At 32.0% G+C, this 23,308-nt stretch overlaps 1 protein-coding gene across 1 annotated transcript; it reads right to left on the bottom strand.

Moving 5' to 3' along the window:
• Positions 1 to 20,251: 20,251 nt before the first annotated feature.
• On the bottom strand, positions 20,252 to 22,360 carry LOC115704809 (UDP-glucose flavonoid 3-O-glucosyltransferase 7). The gene has a single exon (XM_030632016.2). The coding sequence runs from the start codon at positions 21,971 to 21,973 to the stop codon at positions 20,510 to 20,512; it is 1,464 nt and encodes a 487-aa protein (XP_030487876.2). The 5' UTR covers positions 21,974 to 22,360; the 3' UTR covers positions 20,252 to 20,509.
• Between the last annotated feature and the right edge of the window lie 948 nt (positions 22,361 to 23,308).

A 23,308-nucleotide genomic window follows, 5' to 3' on the forward strand; every position in this document is an offset into this window, starting at 1 on the left:
AAGTGGCTCTTTGGTGGTGTGTTTGCCAATGCTGAATTTCTGTTTGCAACATTTTCCATACACACATTCATCACAGAAATCAAGCTTACCACCAAGTTTTCCCTTAAGAATTTCCTATTTTTCTAACTCCAACAGACCCCTTTGGCTTACATGACCAAGCCTTAGGTGCCACATTTTTGCTTGGTCATTGTCTCGACTTGATGAAACAATATTGACATAACCAGGAACAGTTTCACTAATCATGATATAGAGACTGTTTCTAAATCCCCCTTTAATAGCCATTTTAGAATTCTTTAAGACCTTGAGAAACTTGTCATCAATTTCAACATTACAAACTATTTCAGTCAATACACCAATAGATAATAAGTTTCTTTTAAGGTCTTGTACATACCTAACATTTTGAATCTTCTTCTTGACTCTATAATGCATTTTGAGCACAATTGAACCAATTCTATGAATTTGACAGGCCTTGTTGTCACCAAAAAGTATTGTTCCCCCTTTCTTTCTTCAAAATCTTTGAACAGTTATTTGATTGGACACATATGAAACGAGCATCTGGAATCAAGAACCCATTCATGACCAAAAACTTCATTTGAGGCCACTAACACATCTACAGATTCATAGCCATCTGCTACAACACCAACTTCACCTTTCTATCTATTCTTCTTACTGTCTCTCTTACATTTGGCTTTCAGAGCTAAGCATTCATCTAAAAAATGGCCTTCCTTTTTACAGTAAAAACACTTCTTGTCTGTAATTATCCTTGAGTCATCCTTTGACTTTGCTTTTTGGTTTTCCTTATAGCCTCCTTTCTGGTTCTTAAAATCTTTGTTTTGTGACTTTCCTCTAATGAACAAGCCTTCTCCATTATCACCTTGATTGTCCTCTGTTTTCTTCAGAATTTTATTAGAATTTAGAGCAGCCTTAACTTCAGACATTATAAGAAATTCTTTGCCATAAAGTATAGTATCAACAAAATGCTCATAGGATCTTGGCAAAGAACTCAACAGTATAATGGCCAGATCCTCTTCCTCTGATTTCACTCCAATGTTGCTAAGATTGAGAGTGATTTTGTTGAATTCATCTAAGTGATTCCTCAAATCTTTTCCTTCATCCATTCTGAGAGTGTACATTCTCTTCTTCAAGTGCAGTTTATTGGCTAGGGACTTCTTAATGTATATGGAACTGAGTTTGTTCCATAAACCTAAAGCCTTGTCTTCACTAGACATCTCTCTTAGGATTTCATCACCTAAATTGAGAAGAATTACACTATGTGACTTGGTTTCGATCTCCTCCTTCTTCTTCTTCTTCTTCTTCTTCTTCTTCTTCTTCTTCTTCTCATCTTCAATTTCCTTGAGACTCTCTTCATCCATTGCTTCTAAAATTCCATTGTGGACAAGTAATGCCTTCATCTTGATCCTTCATAATCTGAAGTCATTAGTTCCATGGAACTTGTTGATTTTGAATCTTGATGCAGCAATCTTCTTGATGATTCTTGGAACCTTCGAATTTGAATCTTGATTGAGCTAAAACCTTACTCTGATATCACTTATTGTGATCGATCATCACCCCTTAACTATCAAGATTAGTTGTTCAAGTGGAGAACACAAGAACAACAACATCAGTAATAATGTTGTAGCAATAAAATAGCAAAACCAGTAACAATACCAGCAAGAACCAATGAACAAAAACCAACAAGAACAGGTTGAAATTAATTGTGTTATTGCATTGATAAGTGGAGTAATTACACTAAGAGAGAGAGAGAGAGAGAGAGAGAGAGAGAGAGAGAGAGAGAGAGAGAGAGAGAGAGAGAGAGAGAGAGAGAGAGAGAGAGAGAGATAAGAAACTATGCAAGGTTATATCTTTACAAAGAATTAAACTCTAACTATTTATACAATTTAGATTAGAGACCTTAAAAAAAAACTAACTTGTAACTACCTAGGACAGTTAACAGAAATAACTGTCAACTAATCCTAACTAACTTATGGACGGTTTTGGTATGAGATGGATCATTATACAACAATAATTTTGATAATAATGGGCTCATTTGGTATGTCGTGTTGTGTTGTATTGTATTGTATTGTATTGTGTTGTATAGTATTGTATTGCATTGTGTTGTATTATATTGTATTAATTCAATAGTATGTTTGGTATTGACTTGTATTAATAGCTTGTGTAAAGCTATATCATATTTACTATATACTAAACTGTTGGAATTATTTTACCAGGATCTTAGATCTACTCACAAGTATGTTTATTAACATCCTAAATAAGAACTTTCTAAAACGATAAATTAAACACATATAAAGTTTAAGAAACCTTACATTGGGTGCAGCGGAATAATATGACTCCTTCCGTTCAAATATCTAGCCCTTGATTCCTTTCTGTAGCAGAGCATTATCAATATCTGAACCTGGATCTCTTTCTCTGAATCTTTGATGCTGAAACTCCTTTGCTGATGATCTTTCTTCACGATCTTCCTCACTATGATTGAGGTATTGCTTGATGTGTGTGGGCACTACTCTAATCACTAAGGATTTCGAAATATTGAAGAAGAAGAGAGGGAGTGGTCAGCCAGATAGGGAGAGAGAAGGCTCAGGTTTTTCTGATTCAGAAAGTCTGAAGAAAAGTGTGTTTTTCCTGAAGCCTTCACTATCTATTTATAGCATTCCACTAGGGTTAGATTTGAATTATATGGCATTAAAATAATGAAAAAATCAACTTAAAATACCTACAATAGGTGGCCGGCCATACACTTAGTGGATTGGGCCTTGCTTTTTGCAATTTTGCAATTTTAACACCTTTTGTATCTGATTTTCTCAAAAATGCCAATTTCCTAATTCAACCATTTAAATGCCAATTCTAACTATTTAATAACTATAAATAATTATTAAATAATATTGTCATTTATCATATTTATTAATTGAACCATACAAAGTATCATAATTAACAAATATGCCCCTATAAACTCTTTCTTTACAATTTCGCCCTTACTTAGTGAAAAATTCATAAATAGACATAGTCTAATTTGAGAATTATAATTGATTAATCAAAACCAATTACATGAGTCTTACAAGCAATATTATCTCAACTAGTGGGGGGACCATGGGTCTATATAACCGAGCTTCCAATAAGTAGATCAAGAATTTAGCACTAAAATTCACTAACTTATTAATTCTTCGTTGAATCCACGCATAGAACTTAGAATTGCACTCTCAGTATATAGAATGCTCTATATGTTCCACCATATAGACACATCATTAGTTATCCATTGTTATAATCCTAATTTGATCAATGATCCTCTATATGAATGATCTACACAGTAAAGGGATTAAATTACCGTAACACCCTACTATGTATTTTATCCTTAAAACACTTGACCCCGTATAAATGATATTTCAGCTTATGTGAAACGAGATCTCCACCATATATTTTTCGTTTGGTCAAGCTCGAAGGAGATCATCCTTTGCTTACTATTCGCCAGATAGAAGCTATAGATTCCATGTTTATGCTAGCGCTCCCACTCAATTGCACTACCGTGTTCCCAAAATGTACGTATCACCCTGACCTAAAAGTAGGCTTAACTAACAAATCAAAGAACACGAATAGCCTTTCAAGATTGAGCCTAATCATAACAGGATTAAGATCATTTGATCTAGGATCAACTTGGCGATATTGACTTGAATAGATTTTACGGTAAGTTTAATTAAATCTAAGTCAAAGTTCAATATCGGTCCCTTCCGATGCATACTCCATGCATCCAACCTGAGTTTTACTTTAACCAATGTTTTGGAAAGAACATAGTATTTCTCCAAATACAAGTAAACTCTTATTGTAGATTATCATATCAGTAAAACCCTATGTCTGATAAATCTAGGAAACTTTATTCACATAGTCATGTTTACTTTCCAATGTGTTGACGGCACAATAAACAGGATCAAGTATGTGAAAAGGGTTTCAGATGAATTTATACATTATGTACATTAATCATGAAATAAATCATGTGAACCACGCAACATTAAATGTTATTTCTGATCTATATTAATAAGTAAATCTGATTATATTGAAATGAGTTTTATTTAGGGCATAAAACCCAACAAACTCCCACTTGCACTAATATAAAACAAAAAGTGCGTTTCAAATAATCTCAACACCTTGATATACAAATCGAGTGTAGTAGTAGTAAACTCCTCGTAATAGGATCTGAAAGGTTGAATTAACCACAACCTTTTCTCCACCATTACTCTTCCTTTAATCACAAAATCATTGATAATGTGAAATTCCTCTCTATATGTCTACTCTCTTGGGATACTGGATTCTATATCTTTGGCAACTACTTTTGGTTAATCAGGAAATTAACACTAGTAGTTTAAGGCAATTTGGAATGATGCCAAAAATGTATAGAACTTTCCTTAGACTGAATAAGTACCTTTCCTGCAACCTTAACATTCAGTCCCTCTACGGTAGACCTGAGACTTCAGATAGGTTTTTACACTTCTCCAAAATCACTATTCCACCCCCAGAGTAACCACCATCTTATCAGAAATATTTACTAGCACATAGGCAAATTTCGAAATTTGATGTGGTGTAGTCTAAGAGTTTTAAACACACTCTTATAGACTAACATATAGTTCCTCTTCTTAATCTTAGGATTTACTTGATTGTCTTCCAATGTTCTTCTCTGGATTAATCGATACCTACTCATTACTCCCACTCAACAAAGGTGTCTGGTCTAAGGCATACAAAAGCATATCTAAGACCTCTCACTGTTGATATAAGAAATTCTTTCATGGCTTTATCTTTTCTGGAATAGTTAAGACTTTTCCTTAGATAAATAAAATCTATACCTAAGAAGTTGTGAAGCTTCTATAGATTTCCATTAGAAAGAAAATGCTTCAGCATCTTACTAAAGTAAGTTGCTTGCATTAGAGTAAGCAATTACTAGGTATACCACAAGCCATAGGTTTAGATAAACTCAAACCTATAATACTAGGAACAGGAAGTTTGTTAAGTCCATAGAATAGACTTATTAACTAAAATTTCCTTTTATGTCCTTGTAATAGAAAACTTTAGGTTATTCCATGTGAATGGATTAAACCATAGTTCTATTGGCTTTCTTCTTAGTTTCTTATCTTGACAATCCATTACTTGTTTAAACTCACAATGGATTTTGATCACTAGTGTCTCCCAAGTCATAAGAAGGTGAGTTCCTAGAAACTCTCCCACTACGACAAGGTACCGTGAATTATGTCTAAGAAAATGGTATTAACCTCTTTGGTTGTGACAAGACAACAGAGGTAGTGGGATCATCATATGTTATATAAGATGATAGAACACTTTTGGAATCAAGAAAAATATCTCCTTTATTTGCTACTTGTTTTCAGACTTAGTCATTATCTTAGAAAAGTAGTATTTGTTTGAACAAACACTTTCTTATCTATTGACAATGGGATGGTCCACCCCTAATCACTTAGAATAGCTAACAAACCATGGTTAACAGTTCTAGCTTTTCTTAAGATTTTGATTAGGTCATCCATGAATCTAGTAATGATTTACATTAAGTATACAACCATTACATCATTCTGAAATTGTATTACCATAGAAGGAATTAGGCAACGACTAGTAACTAATCATCAACATGCAACTCGAAATTTCTGGGGAGGTAAGTTTGGATATAATTCAAAAATCAATTTAATGATCTTTGAACTGCATATCTACTAACTATTTCTCCACCCCTATCAGTTCGCAAGATCTTTAACCACTTACCTTAATGGTTTTAACCATTGCTAGAAATTAATGAAATTTTTCAAACATTTCAAATTTCTTGCTAAAAGGTATAACCTAGAGTGATCGTTTTAAGAATACAACGAAAAACTCATATCCACCCCTGAATGTACATCCATCTGCGAATGAGATGAACTACTTTCAGTGGATATAGGCATATTAACTCTTTGCAGAGATGGATCTTGTCAAATCCACTATGAACAAGATACAAATGCCATAGATTAAAAAAAATGTGGTAGTGTCTTTTGATGACATAGGTTTATAAAAGAATTCTTAGAATAGTGCAAGTGGATCCTGGTCACAGAATACCTAACTCATATTCCATACAGTTTGAATCCATTAATAGAAGATAGATATTAAACACTTGAGAAAGTGTAACTGTATTGTATTCTGGAATTAGAAATATAAGAAAATTTCTATTTGGATTCTAAAATTAAAGTCAAAGACTTAAATTCAACCAAATATAATGAGTAATTCTTTCTTGGACCACCACTACTAATACAAACTCTAAGTCAGATTTGCCCATACAAGTAGGAGATTTCTAAGATTGAGGATTTATATCAATTGGGAATAGAATTTTGGGATTATAATCATATGCGTCATTTAATTTCTTAAGAGAAAATATAATGACATGAAATGATTTATAGACCATTCATCCAATGATATGTTTTTAAAGCTATTTCGAAATGAATAAGCTAAGAGGAATTAGGATAATTTCGTTTATAAATAAGAATCCAACGATGCTTCGATTAGCGAAAGACAAAGTAATCTTATTTATGTAATCTTCTTGTTTCATATTGTAAAAATACTAGTCTAAGGTGTCATCAATTGATGAATAGCTAGATGTTGCATATACAATATTTATCTTTCGAGATCTTACACTATTATGTATGTCTAATGGTGAAAATCCATTAGGGATTTATCTCATTAGAAAAACAAACATGTTAGACCAACAATGAAGATTCGAAATTAAACTACAACTTAATAACAGAAAATAACATGGTTCAATATAAATTCATACACAATTAAGAAATTATAAACATATAGCAAGTAGGAATGACTAGTGAAAATACTAAAACATACAATCCTAAATAATTTTCAAGGTTTTCAACAAACTGATACAGTGTCCCGGTAGGCGAGAGTCAAAGCATCATTTATTGAATAGAGTTGTCAGCTCTTCTAAAATAGAAACCATTCTAGCAACCTTTTATTCGATCAAAATAAGAATCCAACGTTGTCCCGGTAGGCGAGAGTCAAGGTTATTCTCATTTTATGAGCTTCCACCATTGTTTCATGTTTTATGAGTTTATCTCTAAGTAGTCACCGTAGGGGAGAGTCTAAATAGAGACGAAAACTCACAAAACACTTATCAAATGAAATCTTACGGTGTTAAATGCGTTCAACGAATAACCATCCATAGGGGGACGAAGTCTAGCATCTCGAGGTTATATTGAAAACATTTAACTTTTGTAAGACCAACAATGGAGATCGAATATCTTAATAATAATCAAGCTCATTATTTAAAGTGAGTTGTATTTTCTTTGATTCTCTTTATTTAATTTATTTATTTTAAATATATATTTATTTAATTAAAATTTCCAATTTAGAATGAAAAATTCTAAATATAAATTTTAATTTAATATTTATAAATTTTACTTAGATGGATATAATAAAAATAACATGAATTATTTCCATCTTAGTAATAATTTCCAATAAATATTTAGAAAAATATTCAATTTAAGTTGTTACAAAATTAATTTAAATTAATTTACAACTCAAATTTTATTTTCTATAAATATATATTGCATTTCGAAAAATTAAAGTATTTAAGAATACAATTTTCGAAAAATGCATATTAAAATAAAAAATAAATCCTGGAAAAATTATTGTAATTTAATGTTGGCCCAAAATTAATTAATAAAATTAATTTACAACAAAAAATATAATTTTGCTATTTAATTAAATATATAAGAAAAATTTCAAATATTTAAGTATGATGATGAAAATCAACTTAAATATTAATTTTCTATTTAATTAAATACACTAGAAAAATACTTCAAGCAAAATATCACCTATCTAGATTTTTCTTTGACTAATTAATTCAATTTCTAATAATATACTTTAATTCAATTTATTTTAAATTAATCAATAAATGAAAAAATCATTGATTTAAGTTGATCCAAGAATTAATTAAAATAAATAATTAATCTACAACTTAATCTATTTTTCAAGATAAAATTCGAAATTCTAGCATTTAAGAAATGCAATTTCGAAAATTGATTAATAAAATAAAGAAAAAATATATATTTTGAAAATTATTTAAATTTAGTTGAAAAAATAAATTTCAACTAAAAATAATTTTCTATTTAATTAAATGTCATGAAAAAGAAATATTTAAGTATGATGATAAAAATCAACTTAGATATTTAATTTTCAAATTAATTAAATGTATTAAATTCAAGAATTAAGTGTAGAGAAGGCTTAATTATTAATCTCTAGTTTAATACTAGGAAAAAATATACTTAAAATAAATTGTACCAAAATTAATTATTTAAATAATTAATTTCACAATGTATAATATTTTCCTATTTAATATTAGAAATAATAAGTAGTCTAGAAATAATAATCTAGAAAATATCTTATTAAGTATCTTTTCCACAAAATTTGAAAAAATATCTAATTTAAGTTGTATTAGAAAAAATCTAGAACTTAAATATTTTCAAATTTAAATTTAATTAAATATCAAAAATTAAGTTGTAACCACTTAATTTGAAAATATTCCATTTTAAGTTAATATTTGAAAAGATATTAACTTAAAAAAATATTTAAAGAATCTTAATAACCAATGCCTAAAATTCCTCAACTTAATTTTGAAATTTGAAATTCAAAAGATATTCAGATTTAAGTTGGTTAGTTGTAGATAACTAAATATCAACTTAAATAAGAATATTTAATGAAAAATTTAAATTAAGTTCCAGAAAGAATCTAGATGGTTATAATTCTATATTTAATTAAATACAAGAAAATACATATAGTTTAGCTTAGAATAAAAAATTCTTTAAACTATAATTTTCTTAAATTAATTTCAAAATAAATGAAATTAATTATGTTACTAATCAATTTTATTAGGTTAAACTAGTGTAATTAACCTAGTACAGTTGTTCAAATCAGGCAAATGGGCCTTCACAATTGGAGTGGTTCATGTGACGGGGTGCTGGGTTCAGTATGTCGTACCCACTTCTATTAGGTTACTAATCAATTTTATGTTACTAATCAATTTTATTAGGTTAAACTAGTGTAATTAACCTAGTACAGTTGTTCAAATCAGGCAAATGGGCCTTCACAATTGGAGTGGTTCATGTGACGGGGTGCTGGGTTCAGTATGTCGTACCCACTTCTATGGCTCCCAACTCTCACACAAGGCCCAAAAGAGAGGAATTTAACCTTAATAAGAACAACTGTTATTAATTGAAAAAGCCCAATAACTAAATGGGCCTAAATAAATTCTATCAAGAACTATGATAATTTATTTTAGCAACAACAACCTATATGTATCTATAATCAAATTAAACACATAGGCTCACACAGGCACACTTTGGATGGGTCCTATCATGTTGCTAGATCATACACAGATGAAAGAAGATTGTAAATATACATGTTACAAATTATTAACTTGACCAAGGGAGCCATCAGATCATTAGATCTGGCAAAAAGTAACCATGGCTATTTGCAATCAAGTAATAATAGGTTTTGAAAACTTACAAACAAGCTAAAACACATACTCCTGCAACAAGGTTAGCTGGATAGTTGGATGTAGGATTTATTTAATTTTAAATTAAATAATTAATTTCGAAAATAATTAATTAAATAATAAAATAAAATTTTCGAAAATTTTAAAAAAAAATTTGAAAAATTCGAAATTTAAAAAATTTAAATTTAAAATTAAACCTACAATTTTGAAAAATTAGGTTTCAACCAACCTAAATATCATTTCAAAAATTTGCTAACTACTTTTAAATTTTAAATGTTATTTTATAAATAAAAATTAGAAAAGATAAATGAATATCTTTTTCAAATTTTAAATGTAATTTAAATAAATAAAATAACAAAATTTAAAAAATTAGCAAAATATCTTATATCATTTAAAAATTACATGATTATAAATATCTTATTTTTAAATTTAAAATAAGATAAGATATAATCAAATTTTAAAATAAGATAAATTTTTAAGCAAGAAGATAGATACTAATTCTATTCAAATTCAAATTACACTAATATCTTGAATTAAATTTAAAAAATATTAAATTAATTCAAAATGATAATTAGAATTGAATTAGAAATAGTAATAGTATAAATACAAAACTATACAAAAAATCGGAAGTTATTCCATGAAATAGCATGAAAAATCGAAGAAAAACGAAAAAATTGTGAACTGTACGGAAAGTTTTCGCGATCGCAGGAAAATTTCAGCAGAGCTCCGATTTTTTCGAATCTTCAAAAAATCATAAATAATTCAAATAAAATCGAAATTGAGTTCTGTACAAGGCTAACTTGCTTAATTTTTTCCATACTATCCAATAAAAATAATTCTAGAAACAGAATCGCAATTATTTTTCACGAAAATTTGCAAACATCAATCAATCATCAAATAACACTCAATACAACATGATACCATCCAAAAAACATACAAACAATCGTTTTAAAGTCCAAATTTCTTGCAAGTAAATCAATTACCATGGCTCTGAAGCCAGTTGTTGGAATTATTTTACCAGGATCTTAGATCTACTCACAAGTATGTTTATTAACATCCTAAATAAGAACTTTCTAAAACGATAAATTAAACACATATAAAGTTTAAGAAACCTTACATTGGGTGCAGCGGAATAATATGACTCCTTCCGTTCAGATATCTAGCCCTTGATTCCTTTCTGTAGCAGAGCATTATCAATATCTGAACCTGGATCTCTTTCTCTGAATCTTTGATGCTGAAACTCCTTTGCTGATGATCTTTCTTCACGATCTTCCTCACTATGATTGAGGTATTGCTTGATGTGTGTGGGCACTACTCTAATCACTAAGGATTTTGAAATATTGAAGAAGAAGAGAGGGAGTGGTCAGCCAAATCGGGAGAGAGAAGGCTCAGGTTTTTCTGATTCAGAAAGTCTGAAGAAAAGTGTGTTTTTGCTGAAGCCTTCACTATCTATTTATAGCATTCCACTAGGGTTAGATTTGAATTATATGGCATTAAAATAATGAAAAAATCAACTTAAAATACCTACAATAGGTGGCCGGCCATACACTTAGTGGATTGGGCCTTGCTTTTTGCAATTTTGCAATTTTAACACCTTTTGTATCTGATTTTCTCAAAAATACCAATTTCCTAATTCAACCATTTAAATGCCAATTCTAACTATTTAATAACTATAAATAATTATTAAATAATATTTTCATTTATCATATTTATTAATTGAACCATACAAAGTATCATAATTAACAAATATGCCCCTATAAACTCTTTCTTTACAATTTCGCCCTTACTTAGTGAAAAATTCATAAATAGACATAGTCTAATTTGAGAATTATAATTGATTAATCAAAACCAATTACATGAGTCTTACAAGCAATATTATCTCAACTAGTGGGGGGACCATGGGTCTATATAACCGAGCTTCCAATAAGTAGATCAAGAATTTAGCACTAAAATTCACTAACTTATTAATTCTTCGTTGAATCCACGCATAGATCTTAGAATTGCACTCTCAGTATATAGAATGCTCTATATGTTCCACCATATAGACACATCATTAGTTATCCATTGTTATAATCTTGATTTGATCAATGATCCTCTATATGAATGATCTACACAGTAAAGGGATTAAATTACCGTAACACCCTACTATGTATTTTATCCTTAAAACACTTGACCCCGTATAAATGATATTTCAGCTTATGTGAAATGAGATCTCCACCATTTATTTTCGTTTGGTCAAGCTCGAAGGAGATCATCCTTTGCTTACTATTCGCCAGATAGAAGCTATAGATTCCATGTTTATGCTAGCGCTCCCACTCAATTGCACTACCGTGTTCCCAAAATGTACGTATCACCCTGACCTAAAAGTAGGCTTAACTAACAAATCAAAGAACACGAATAGCCTTTCAAGATTGAGCCTAATCATAACAGGATTAAGATCATTTGATCTAGGATCAACTTGGCGATATTGACTTGAATAGATTTTACGGTAAGTTTAATTAAATCTAAGTCAAAGTTCAATATCGGTCCCTTCCGATGCATACTCCATGCATCCAACCTGAGTTTTACTTTAACCAATGTTCTGGAAAGAACATATATTTCTCCAAATACAAGTAAACTCTTGTTGTAGATTATCATATCAGTAAAACCCTATGTCTGATAAATCTAGGAAACTTTATTCACATAGTCATGTTTACTTTCCAATGTGTTGACGGCACAATAAACAGGATCAAGTATGTGAAAAGGGTTTCAGATGAATTTATACATTATGTACATATAATCATGAAATAAATCATGTGAACCACGCAACATTAAATGTTATTTCTGATTTATATTAATAAGTAAATCTGATTATATTGAAATGAGTTTTATTTAGGGCATAAGACCCAACATAAACCCTAACTTTGACCCCTGTTCGGGTCTGGGGCTAAGGTTTGGATTCGAGTCCGGGGTCCAAGTCTGGGTTCGGGATTGAGGCCATGTTTGGGTCCGGGTCCAGGGTTTGGGGCCTGAGGTCCGAGGTTTGGCTAGGGTTTGGGGCCAGGCCCGAGGTCCGGGGTTGGGGTCCGGGTCTGGGTACGAGGTTTTGGTCCAAGTTCAGGGTTAGGTCTTAGGTTTGTGGCTGGATCCAGGGTCTGGGGTCGCGGCTGGGTTTGTGTGCGAGACCGGGGCCAGGTCTAGGGTCGAGGTCCCCAACCCCAAAACACTTTTTAAATGTTATAATATAGGCTAATAAGAATAAATTATTATGTATTAAATAATATAATTCACATTGTATTAAAATTTATGATCGTAATAATTAATGCAATATTTTATCTAAATATAGTGTTACTTGTTATTTAGTACAATACTACTCTTACACGACCCAATAAATTGTAATTTTTGTATAGGAGATATAGGTACTGACACATAAGAATCTACCACTGAGTGAAGGAGAATCCATACAAAGTATATAGGCTTGGCAAACATCATCAATGTGTACAATAGGTACTTTTCCAAGCAATGCATATTAGAATAAATAATTGTGTTAAAACGCTTTGGAAAACGTTTGTACTCTAACAACAAGTTAGTTAGATTTATTACTCTTTCACTTAGCTTTTTTGTTGATTTTTTAATGTTGTATTGTCTTGTACAAACATTTAGTATAAATACATGAAAGGACAATCAATTTAAGATTGAGCAATTCAATACATTCATCCATTTTCTTATTCTCTCTTTTGTTCCTGCACTCTCATTATACAAAGTCTTGCATGGTATCAGATCGATGTCTAATAATGGCAACAATGTTTCCAACAATGGCGCATGATAACTTTTAGTAGATCTCTTCCTGTTGGAGAATGAGTTGCACAACAAAATCCACAAGTAGAAGCTTAAATCACCCTTCCAAACAACAATCTCCTTCCCTTGATCTCAGGTTGGATCTCACCAATTACTCAATCTATAGATCCTTAGTTCTTGTTGGTGTTAGAGCCTATGATGTTGATCGATACATCCTCGACCTTAATCCTCCACAACAAATCTACAGTTGGACAACCTTTACAGATGATGATCTGGTTCTATACATTCTTGGAGGCCTCATATTATGAAGTTGTTGTTATTAATCTCGCCTCTCGCACAAAATCACTCACTCTTCAAGAAGTTTAGTTTATGCTTCGAAACCAAAAAATGCGCATCCAACAATTCACTATTAATTCTTTCACAAATGTTCAAGCAAGCATGGTTGCTACTAATCTCAACAATAGTGGTCGAGGATCTGATTGAAATCATAATTTTAGAGGACTATACAGAGGAGGTAGAAAAAATTTCAACAATAGGGGAGGTCGTGGAAATGGACCTATGTGTCAGTTGTGTGGAAGGGCAGGTCACACAGTTGTGAAGTATTTTCATCGATTTGAAATTACCTTCAATGATTTGAGTGTTAGTTGGCTTTGGAAAGCATTTGTATTGGAACAAAAAGTTAATAAGATTTGTTATTTTTTTAATTAGTTTTTTTGTTATGACAATTGCTTTTTTGCTGATTCTTTACTGTTGTATTAATGCACGAAAAGCCAATCAATTCAAGATTGAGCAATTCAGTATATTCAACCATCTTTTTCTTCTCTCTTTTGCTTTTATACTCTGCTTTGACAGAGTCTTTCAATGCCTAAATATTTAAGGGTATTATAATGAATGAGATTGGCATGGTTTGTGAGCTGAGAAACCATTACAGTTAAAGTAGGTGATGAATGATGCTAGCGTTAAAAGTAAGACTGAACATTTTTTTCGGGATTTATCTGGACATGGTCCACCCACCTGGACTTGACCCGTAGAACCTGGCTATGTAAAAAAACACTTTCCCTACGAGTAGGTTGAGTCCAACCCGATCAGCTTCATACGTTAATTCAGGGTTGTTTTCTGCACATGCTCGGGTTCGAGTTGGACCCATACCACCCGCAAACCTGAACATTTTAATTTTTCTAACTTGTTTAAAACTAAAACATTAAAAACAAACATAAACTAAACTTTTACGAAGACCCCTCTCCCTCTCCCTTTTTCAGGACCTAGACGAACCACCCATCCCCCTCTCCCTTCCCCCTGGCATCAACGACGGTGCTAGGAAGCCGAAGATTAGCCCTCCTCCTTGACGAAGACGACCCAACCGCTGGATGGAAGACCCTGACTTAGTTGCTTCCGGACAGAGCTCTCCTCCTTGTCTCCACCAGTGTCTCATCGAGCCGGAGCCAACAACCCACCACTGCTTCCTCCATGATATCGTCTGCCACCACACGAGCAGGAGCAAATTTTTTTCTTTTTCTTTTTCTTTTTTTTTTTCTATTTTAAAATATAAAATTTGAGTTTAAAAAAGAAAAGAGAGGGAGAGAGTTGACCAAGTTGACTCACCCGGTCAACCCGCAAACCTATTAGCCCCCTATTTTATGGGCAAATACAAGTACTATTTTTTAAAACCAAAACCCATGAACCTGAAATTCGGAAAACACCCTTGATGTTCAGCCCTAGGTAAAAAGTGTATCCCCAATAACAATGCAACATGCTAGCGTTACAACTTCCAATTGGTCCTCTTCATTTTTGGTCCCAAAACTCAATCTTTATCACATGAAGAATATACTTTCGCCACCCATCACCATATAATAAATAAAACCTACCAACCATGAACCATTAAAGGTTTTTATTTTTCAAGATTAATATGATCTGTCTATCGCCAACCATTTAATTACTACATGTACTTTTGAGCCACTTTTCTCTTTTTATAACAAAAGAACCTTTAATCTCTGGAAAAAAAAAACAAAAGGACCTTTTAATAATATTGCTTTTGAATACCCTTATCGATATTCTGTACACTACACATATCTGTATCAATCAGCGAAAAGGAAAGAGACGCCTATCCTTTTCTCTATAGCAATTCTAAAATATATTGGTGGTGGTTAATAAAATATAACATTACTCAATTTTACTAGCGGATTCATACATGGAATCTGGATGTGCATGACATTTCACACACAACATATATATATAGATATATATATTTAAACATGTTGCTGGGTTATAGTATAGTGTAATATAATTTTATATTATTATTTAATCATTTAGTAATGATTTTTGTAACCTTAGTTTCAGTAGAAAGATAATTCTCACTTTTATCTTACCTTCCTTGTAATTTGAATCAATGAAGCTACGAAAGTTTTTAAGGCGAATTAAGGACTATTTATCATTGGTTTAATTTTCTTTTTCTTTGCATGGGTAGTGTTTATATATATAATATTTTGTGGCGCACGTTAATTGGAGCCGTATAGCTCGTGAGAAATTGATAAATATATGAATGAGAATTTGTCCAAAATATGGAAGGTCACACGTATTAATTTGGACATGGCAACTTTGAATTTGTCAAGTGAAAGCATATTTAATAAATTAAAAAGAAAAGTCAAGAAGACGCGACAAGTAATTCAATTGACCAAATTAAACAATAAAAAGTGTGAAGTATTAGATGTCATCCCTACGTAATTACTAATAAGATTGGTCAAACGAAAAAAAAAAAAATTAATGGTAGGGTTGCTATAGTAACTGTTGTTGATTATAATATATTGTTTTGTTGTGCAGGTTAAGTTTGTTACATTTTGTTAATTTCTTATATATAGTGATTAGTGATCACTCTATATATACAGTGGCGGACCCAGAATTTAAAGTGAGGGGGGCGTAAATAAATTTAAAAAGAAAATATAAAGTGTAGTTAGTGGGGTTTAAACCTTTACCCTCTAACCTATTTACCAACTACCTTAACCATTACACCAAGGTTACTATTATGTCTATAAATATCATCTTTTAATACAAATATATGTTGTAACTAATTAAAATACATATACATTTTTTTCTCGATTTTTTTTTTCAGGGGGGCGACTGCCCCCCTCGCTACAATGTGGGTCCGCCTATGTATATATATATATATATTGACTGATATTTATTTTTCTAAGTTTTGTTAGTGTACTAATGATTAACTCTGTTTTTATTTTATATTTTTGGAGGAGAGAAAGTTATTATGCATGTTTTTCTTTAATGGTATGTTTTGTAAATAAACAAGGAAGAGGGTATAATGATCGGGAGTAGTGGGATGCTGTATATATTATATCAATACTCACCCATACCAATTCACATCCCCTAAAATGGTTGAACTTACGGATCACGGTAAGAGTAACTAAATTACATGTATATATAATTAATTAATTGAATTATTATTATAAAATCAAGTTTATTTAGTTGAGTTTTAATAGCTTGATTTTAATTTAAGACCAACAAGTTTCGTCCATAAGGTGATTATTATAGCCAAAAATGCCATCTTCCTTTGTTGTGGACATTGTCCCACATAGAATAAATGGTAGAGAATTGAGCCATATAAAAAAACATATGGGCTACTCCACTCATTGCCAATTAATTTGAGATGGAACCCCATGATTCTCAACGTGGTATCAGAGTTATATCCCTTTTGTACTGTTATATAATTATCATCATTTTTAGTGTTAATTACTTATGTGTTAATTAATAGAGAAATTATATTCAATTATTATTATTACCTGATCATGGAATGGAAGACGTAACTCTCTTGAGGAGATGTATAAAGAATCTTTCTTTGGCCCAGAAAAACTAATTTTCAAAAGGCCTACCTACCTTGGATTGGATGCATCATCTGATTGTGTCCATTATGTAAAAGCTTGTTGATAAGCCAAGAGGCGATGTAGTCTAATAACACAAACTTTACACCCCTTTTTAAGGGAAATTTGAAATTATATGCATATTAGGGATTAAAATTGGTATCCTAATCTAAAACTATACATAATTTGTAAAATGGGATAACTTTTACTTAAACCCAATTTTACCCCCCTCATTTCTAAACTGACTCTCTCTCTCTCTCTCTCTCTCTCTAGCGTTTGAAATTGCACCACCACGATTCCCCACTCGAACGAAGAACCCACCGAACCCACCACCCCACGGAGGGAACCCATCCACTGAGCACGCGACGAGCCTTTCCCCTTTCGGTTTTTTAATTTTTTTTTCTTATTGATTATGGTGAAAATGTTGTTAGTTGATAGATTTAGGTTAGATATGTGCATTCTTGATTAGATCTAGGGTTAGATGGAGTAGATCTAGGGTCTGTGATCTTTCTGGGCAAGAAAATTCGATTTTCTAGTTTGATATGAGCTTGAAGATGAAGGCCCGATGCATGGCCCGATGGTCCGATGCATGGCCCGATGTAGGGCCCGATGGTCTGATGCCATTTTGGATTTTTTAATTTTTTTTTTCTATTTATAGGACTGGCCCGATGGGCCCGATGTAGGGCCCGATGGTCCGATGCATGGCCCGATGTAGGGCCCGATGGTCTGATGCCATTTTGGATTTTTAAAATTTTTTTTTTCTATTTATAGGACTGGCCCGATGGGCCCGATGTAGGGCCCGATGGTTGGCCCGATGGTCAGATGCCCATTTCGGATTTTTTAAATTTTTTTCTATTTATAGGACTGGTCCGATGGGCCCGATGGTCGGCCCGATGGTCAGATGCCCACTTTATTTTTTTTAATTTTTTTTCATTTTATAGGACTGGCCCGATGGGCCCGATGGTTAGATGACTGGCCCGATGGGCCCGATGTAGGGCCCGATGCCCACTTTAATTTTTTTTTTTTTTTTTTTATAACAAAGAGAGAAGAAGAGAGTGGGGAGGCGGTAATGTAAATGGGGGTATTTTAGGGATATTCTAAAATGTGTCATATCTCACAAATATTAAATGTTGTGTGTTTTAAAAAAAATATTAAGTATATGTAAGTATAGAAAATCAAATTTCCCCTTTTTAACATGTATGCATGCATGGCTCGTCATCTTCATTAATATATATACACATACATTATGATACATATTATTATTTCTCTCCTTAGATAGTTAACACAACTAATTATTCCAAAAGCAAAATCGTAATTGATGGAGGCATATATAAATCACTAATTAATTAGTCTCCCGCGCTTCTTAAACTTGTACCTTTTTTTTTTTATATAGTACTATAAAGATATGTGATTTAAATAACTCTTAATTTGTATGTTAAGTATTTATCTATTATCTATTACTTTGATAAAAGTGGCAATATCTTTAATCCTTAACTAATTAAATTACTAAAAACTCCTTTTATTCTCAATATATATTGACTCATTAATATGTAAAGCAAATCATTTTATTATTATTATTATTATTATTATTATTATTATTTGTTGTTTTTAAAGTGCACAACATTATATATGCTAATTTGTAATACAACCATAATAATTAAGTGAATAGACTAATGTGTATTTGATAATAATTTGGTGGGTGTCTTTCAAAAAAAAAAAAAATCGTAACTATCCATAATTACAATAACATAATTTTTAAAAATTTCATATGTTTTATAATTATTTTGTGTAATATATTAGAATTTAACCTTTCTGACTTATTATAATAAATATATACAAGTGGATTAGGTTTTTTTCGTGTGTAAATAGTAGATAGTCTCCTGTCAACATTTATAGTCACAGGATGACGCAGCTATTTGATCCAAAGGTTTTTCTTTTTTCTTTTTTTTTCGAAATCACATTTGATCCAAAGGTTATGGTTTAAAGAGTTAATTGCCATTAAAATATGCAAAGTGCCTTATATATTAATGATGTGATCAATGCTTGATCATGCACCTCACACACAAAACAAAACAAGAATTTGATCAAGAACAATGCTAACTGATTTAATTACAACTCAAATTGATTCAAACCAGAAAACAATAATGAATAAACAGCAACTATAAATAAAATATGAACAATGATCAATGAGCAATTAAAGACAAGAATATAAGGAAAAAGAATCAAATACAACTAGATTACGAGATTCGAACAAGTGATGATGAATCACTTGCCTACTCCTCGACCAGAACAGCCCCAAAGGCTTGAATCTTTTATTGAGCTAGAAGAGAGAATTACAATGTTGATACTCAATGTGTTCTTGACACAATCACTCGAGAAGCATAGCTTCAATTACAATCAACTTCACTCAAGACTCTCTTTTCTTGCACACTAAACTAGCTCTCAAATTATCTTGAAGACTTCTCTCAAGATTGCTACAGAAATACTGCAGCAATTGGCTATTTATAGCCTTGGTGATTTGAACTCGATTCTAACTGTCATAACCGACAGTTAGGTAAAGTCGTTGTTAGTTATAGAGAGTTAAGTCAAAGATGAATATTTCCTTAGTGACCAATCACAACAATTAATTTGTTACACTTGAAATTAATTTGTGACGAAATTTTTTGAATTTTAAAATTTGACACCATTAACTATTAGATTGAAATAATTAAGGTTGAACTTCTTAATTTATAAAATCGTTTTGTTTTATACTTCTTTTGTCCAATTTACTCACTTAAGTATTAAAGCGGTGTACGTGGCAAAATTTTATTAGTCCACTTAATATTAATAATTAAAAAATATTAAAAAATAATTAACTTTTTATTATTTTCTTCTTCTTATTTCTTTTTCTTTTTCAATTCTGTGCATTTCTTATTTATTTAAAAAAAGAGATCTGAGAGCTCATGATTTTTATTATATAGCAGGTATATTAATATAATAAATTTAATAAATTATATACCTACTACATTATTATAAAACCCCAATTATATACCTACTATATTTAATAGTTTATTAATATAATAGCCATGCAAAACAATGCAAAGAATCAAGTCTCACAATATTATTCAAACCAAATCAGATACACAAGAACAGATCTCAAACAAAATACATTTCAAATATTATAAACATGTAGAAAAATGACATAGTTCCAACATGTACTTTGAAATTTCATCTCATTCTACCTAATTAACTACAATTGACACACTTAAAACGACTTTTCTAGCAAAAAAATAAAAAACTGAACAGAGCATAACATAATAAGCAGATTATATAAGCAAATATTAAACGAATGAAACTAGCAAAACTTTGAAATTTTACGTGAGAGTCGGACCAATCTCAGTTCCTGAAAAAAGGCCTCCAAATCCATATAAGAGGAGCCACCTTCTTCTATTGCCCTTTTGGCCATTTGAGCAAATCCTTTGGCTTTACTTCTCATTTCTTCGGCTTCTTCTCCCTTCATAACCCTTCTCAACGCATTCTCTAACTTTTCACTCTTGACGAAATCGCCCTCATTTCTCGACCATTTATTAACACCAACTCCAATCCCAATCCCAAGAATTTGAGTCACCAACTTCTCATTGTAGAACTGCTCTCCTGAAACAGGCCATGCCACCATCGGCAACCCTGCACACACTCCTTCCAGAATCGAGTTCCAACCACAATGAGTCACAAATCCTCCGACCGCTTCATGATCAAGAATCAAAACTTGTGGTGCCCATCCTCTTATTATAAGTCCTTTTCCTTCCATTCTCTCCTCAAATCCTTCTGGCAACCACTCTTCTTGTTTTTCTTTTCTCACAACCCAAATGAATTCCTGCCCTGAACCCTCTAAAGCCATTGCGATCTCCATGAGCTGTTTGTCTTCAAACTTTATCATACTCCCAAAACATACGTAAATAACAGAATTGGGTCTCTTGGAATCAAGCCACTTTAACCAAACTTGTTTGTCAATCGAGCATTCCATTCCTCTTTTTTCTTCAAGATTCATTCCTTTACTGTTTAAGAACAGGGGACCAATGTGCCATGACTTGATCCCTAAAACGTTGGTATAATGATCTGCATAAGCAGGTTCTAGCTCATAGAAGCTATTAACAAGAACCCCATTGCACCTCATTTCATCTTCATGCATATCCTTAAAGAGCTTTAAGTATTGGGGTTCCACATCTTCTTTATAAAAATCAGCTACCTTGCTTGCTGTGAATTCTATCTTATCTGGAAAATTCGGAATAATGAATGTTTCGTATTCAGAGGATACTTTCTTATGAGGCTCATACCGTATCATACAAACAGAAGCACAAAGAGAAAAATAACAAGTCCCATGAAACATAAACCTTGGAATACCAAACTTTACAGCAACATCAGTAGCCCAAGGAAAGAACATATCGGCTATTAGCCCATCTGGGCGGTGTCGTTTTATAAGTTCTTCTATTTGTGGCCCAAGCATCGGAAGAGCTTGAAAAAATTTTGAAAGCATCTCAGTTGTTGTAGCCATGTGTATGCTTTCGGTCTCTTCTGGGAGACTGACCTCGTAAGTTGGAATCTTAATGGTGAGAATATCGATTTGGGTGGCTGAATCAGTGTTTTGATTTATTGATTTGGAAAGAAAAGGTAGGAAGTGTGGTGTTATGATAATGGTTGATCTGTGACCACGAGAAGCAAAAAGCTTAGCCATGTCTATGGCTGGTATTATATGACCTTGAGCCATTAAGGGGAGGAAAAATACATGAAGCTGGTGGTGTTGATGTTTTTCAATCTCCATTAGACCACAAAATTTTTGCTACAAACTGAAAGATTTCCCTTTTATTGTTTGTGTGATGAACAATATTGGAGAAGTAGAGGAGTATTTATATTATCTCTCTTCTCTATATATTAATAAGCATGGATAATCAATTGTCCTCCTTTTCACCTGCTTCCAAAAAATAAAAAAAAAACCAAAATATTATTATTGGGCCACGTTTCTCTTTCACTTATACTTTTACAAAATAATTAATAGGTTTTAAAATATCTTTCTTTTGAACTGATTAAAAAATAAAAAAAAAATTGCTATTGCTGTTGCTGTTGCTTTGTCCTCATATCTAAATTAATTGACCACTATGCAGCTAGCTAGCACTCTTTTGTCTGGAAAAATGACACAATTATCTCTGATTACGTTATAAATGAAAAATGACAAATATACCCCTAACTACAATATATATATTATATTTTATAAAACACAATATTGTTCCAGAAGACTCAGACAAGTGTAGGACTGACTTATGTTTTCCTTAATTCAGTAATGATTTTTGGAATAGATAAAAATTAGAAGAATTATTATTATTAATTTTTTTTTTCGAAGAAAAGCGTAAAATATATTAAATGAAATTAGACCTCATGGTCGTTACACAATAAGTTCTCCGAAACGGAGTTGATCGGAATATCGATCCATACACCTGATGGGTAAAAGCCCACTTAGCAACATTATGAGTTGCATAATTGCAGTTCCTACTAACATTCGAAAATTGACAACAAGTAAAGTAAGGCGAAGACTTAGTGCAAAAGGAGACATAGTTCTTTAGGGCCCAATGGGACACCTTCCCATTGAGAGCATTGATTGCTAGTCTTGAGTCACTCTCCACAATAACATACTTAAACTTTAGATCTGAAGCAACTGACACCGCCAAGCAATAGGCCGCCGCTTCTCCACAAAGAGCCTCCGAGAAATCCAACCGGGACGTGTGAATAGAGATCACCCTCCCCAGGTGATTCCTAGCTACAACAGCTATGCACATACTCTCCAATCTTACTCGAACATCACAATTCAATTTTATCCAGTCCAGAAGTGGAGGTGTCCAGCAATCCTTTACAGGTGACGGAAGACTAGGCAAGAGAGCATTATGAGACTCTGCGTAAGAAAACTCAATTTGATCAATACATTTTACAATATCAGGAGCACCTTTATTGTGTATCACCTCATTGCGCATTCTCCATATATTGTCCACAACAATAGAAGCATAAAGAAAGACATCTGCAACACCAATGCCCCTCTTATTGAGGCTCCAGATGAATTTCACCCAATCCCAGACTCGAATACCGGAATTATTTTATATATTATTTT

This window comes from Cannabis sativa, chromosome 1 (genome assembly GCF_029168945.1).
Source record: "Cannabis sativa cultivar Pink pepper isolate KNU-18-1 chromosome 1, ASM2916894v1, whole genome shotgun sequence".
In the NCBI taxonomy this organism is placed as follows: Eukaryota; Viridiplantae; Streptophyta; class Magnoliopsida; order Rosales; family Cannabaceae; genus Cannabis; species Cannabis sativa.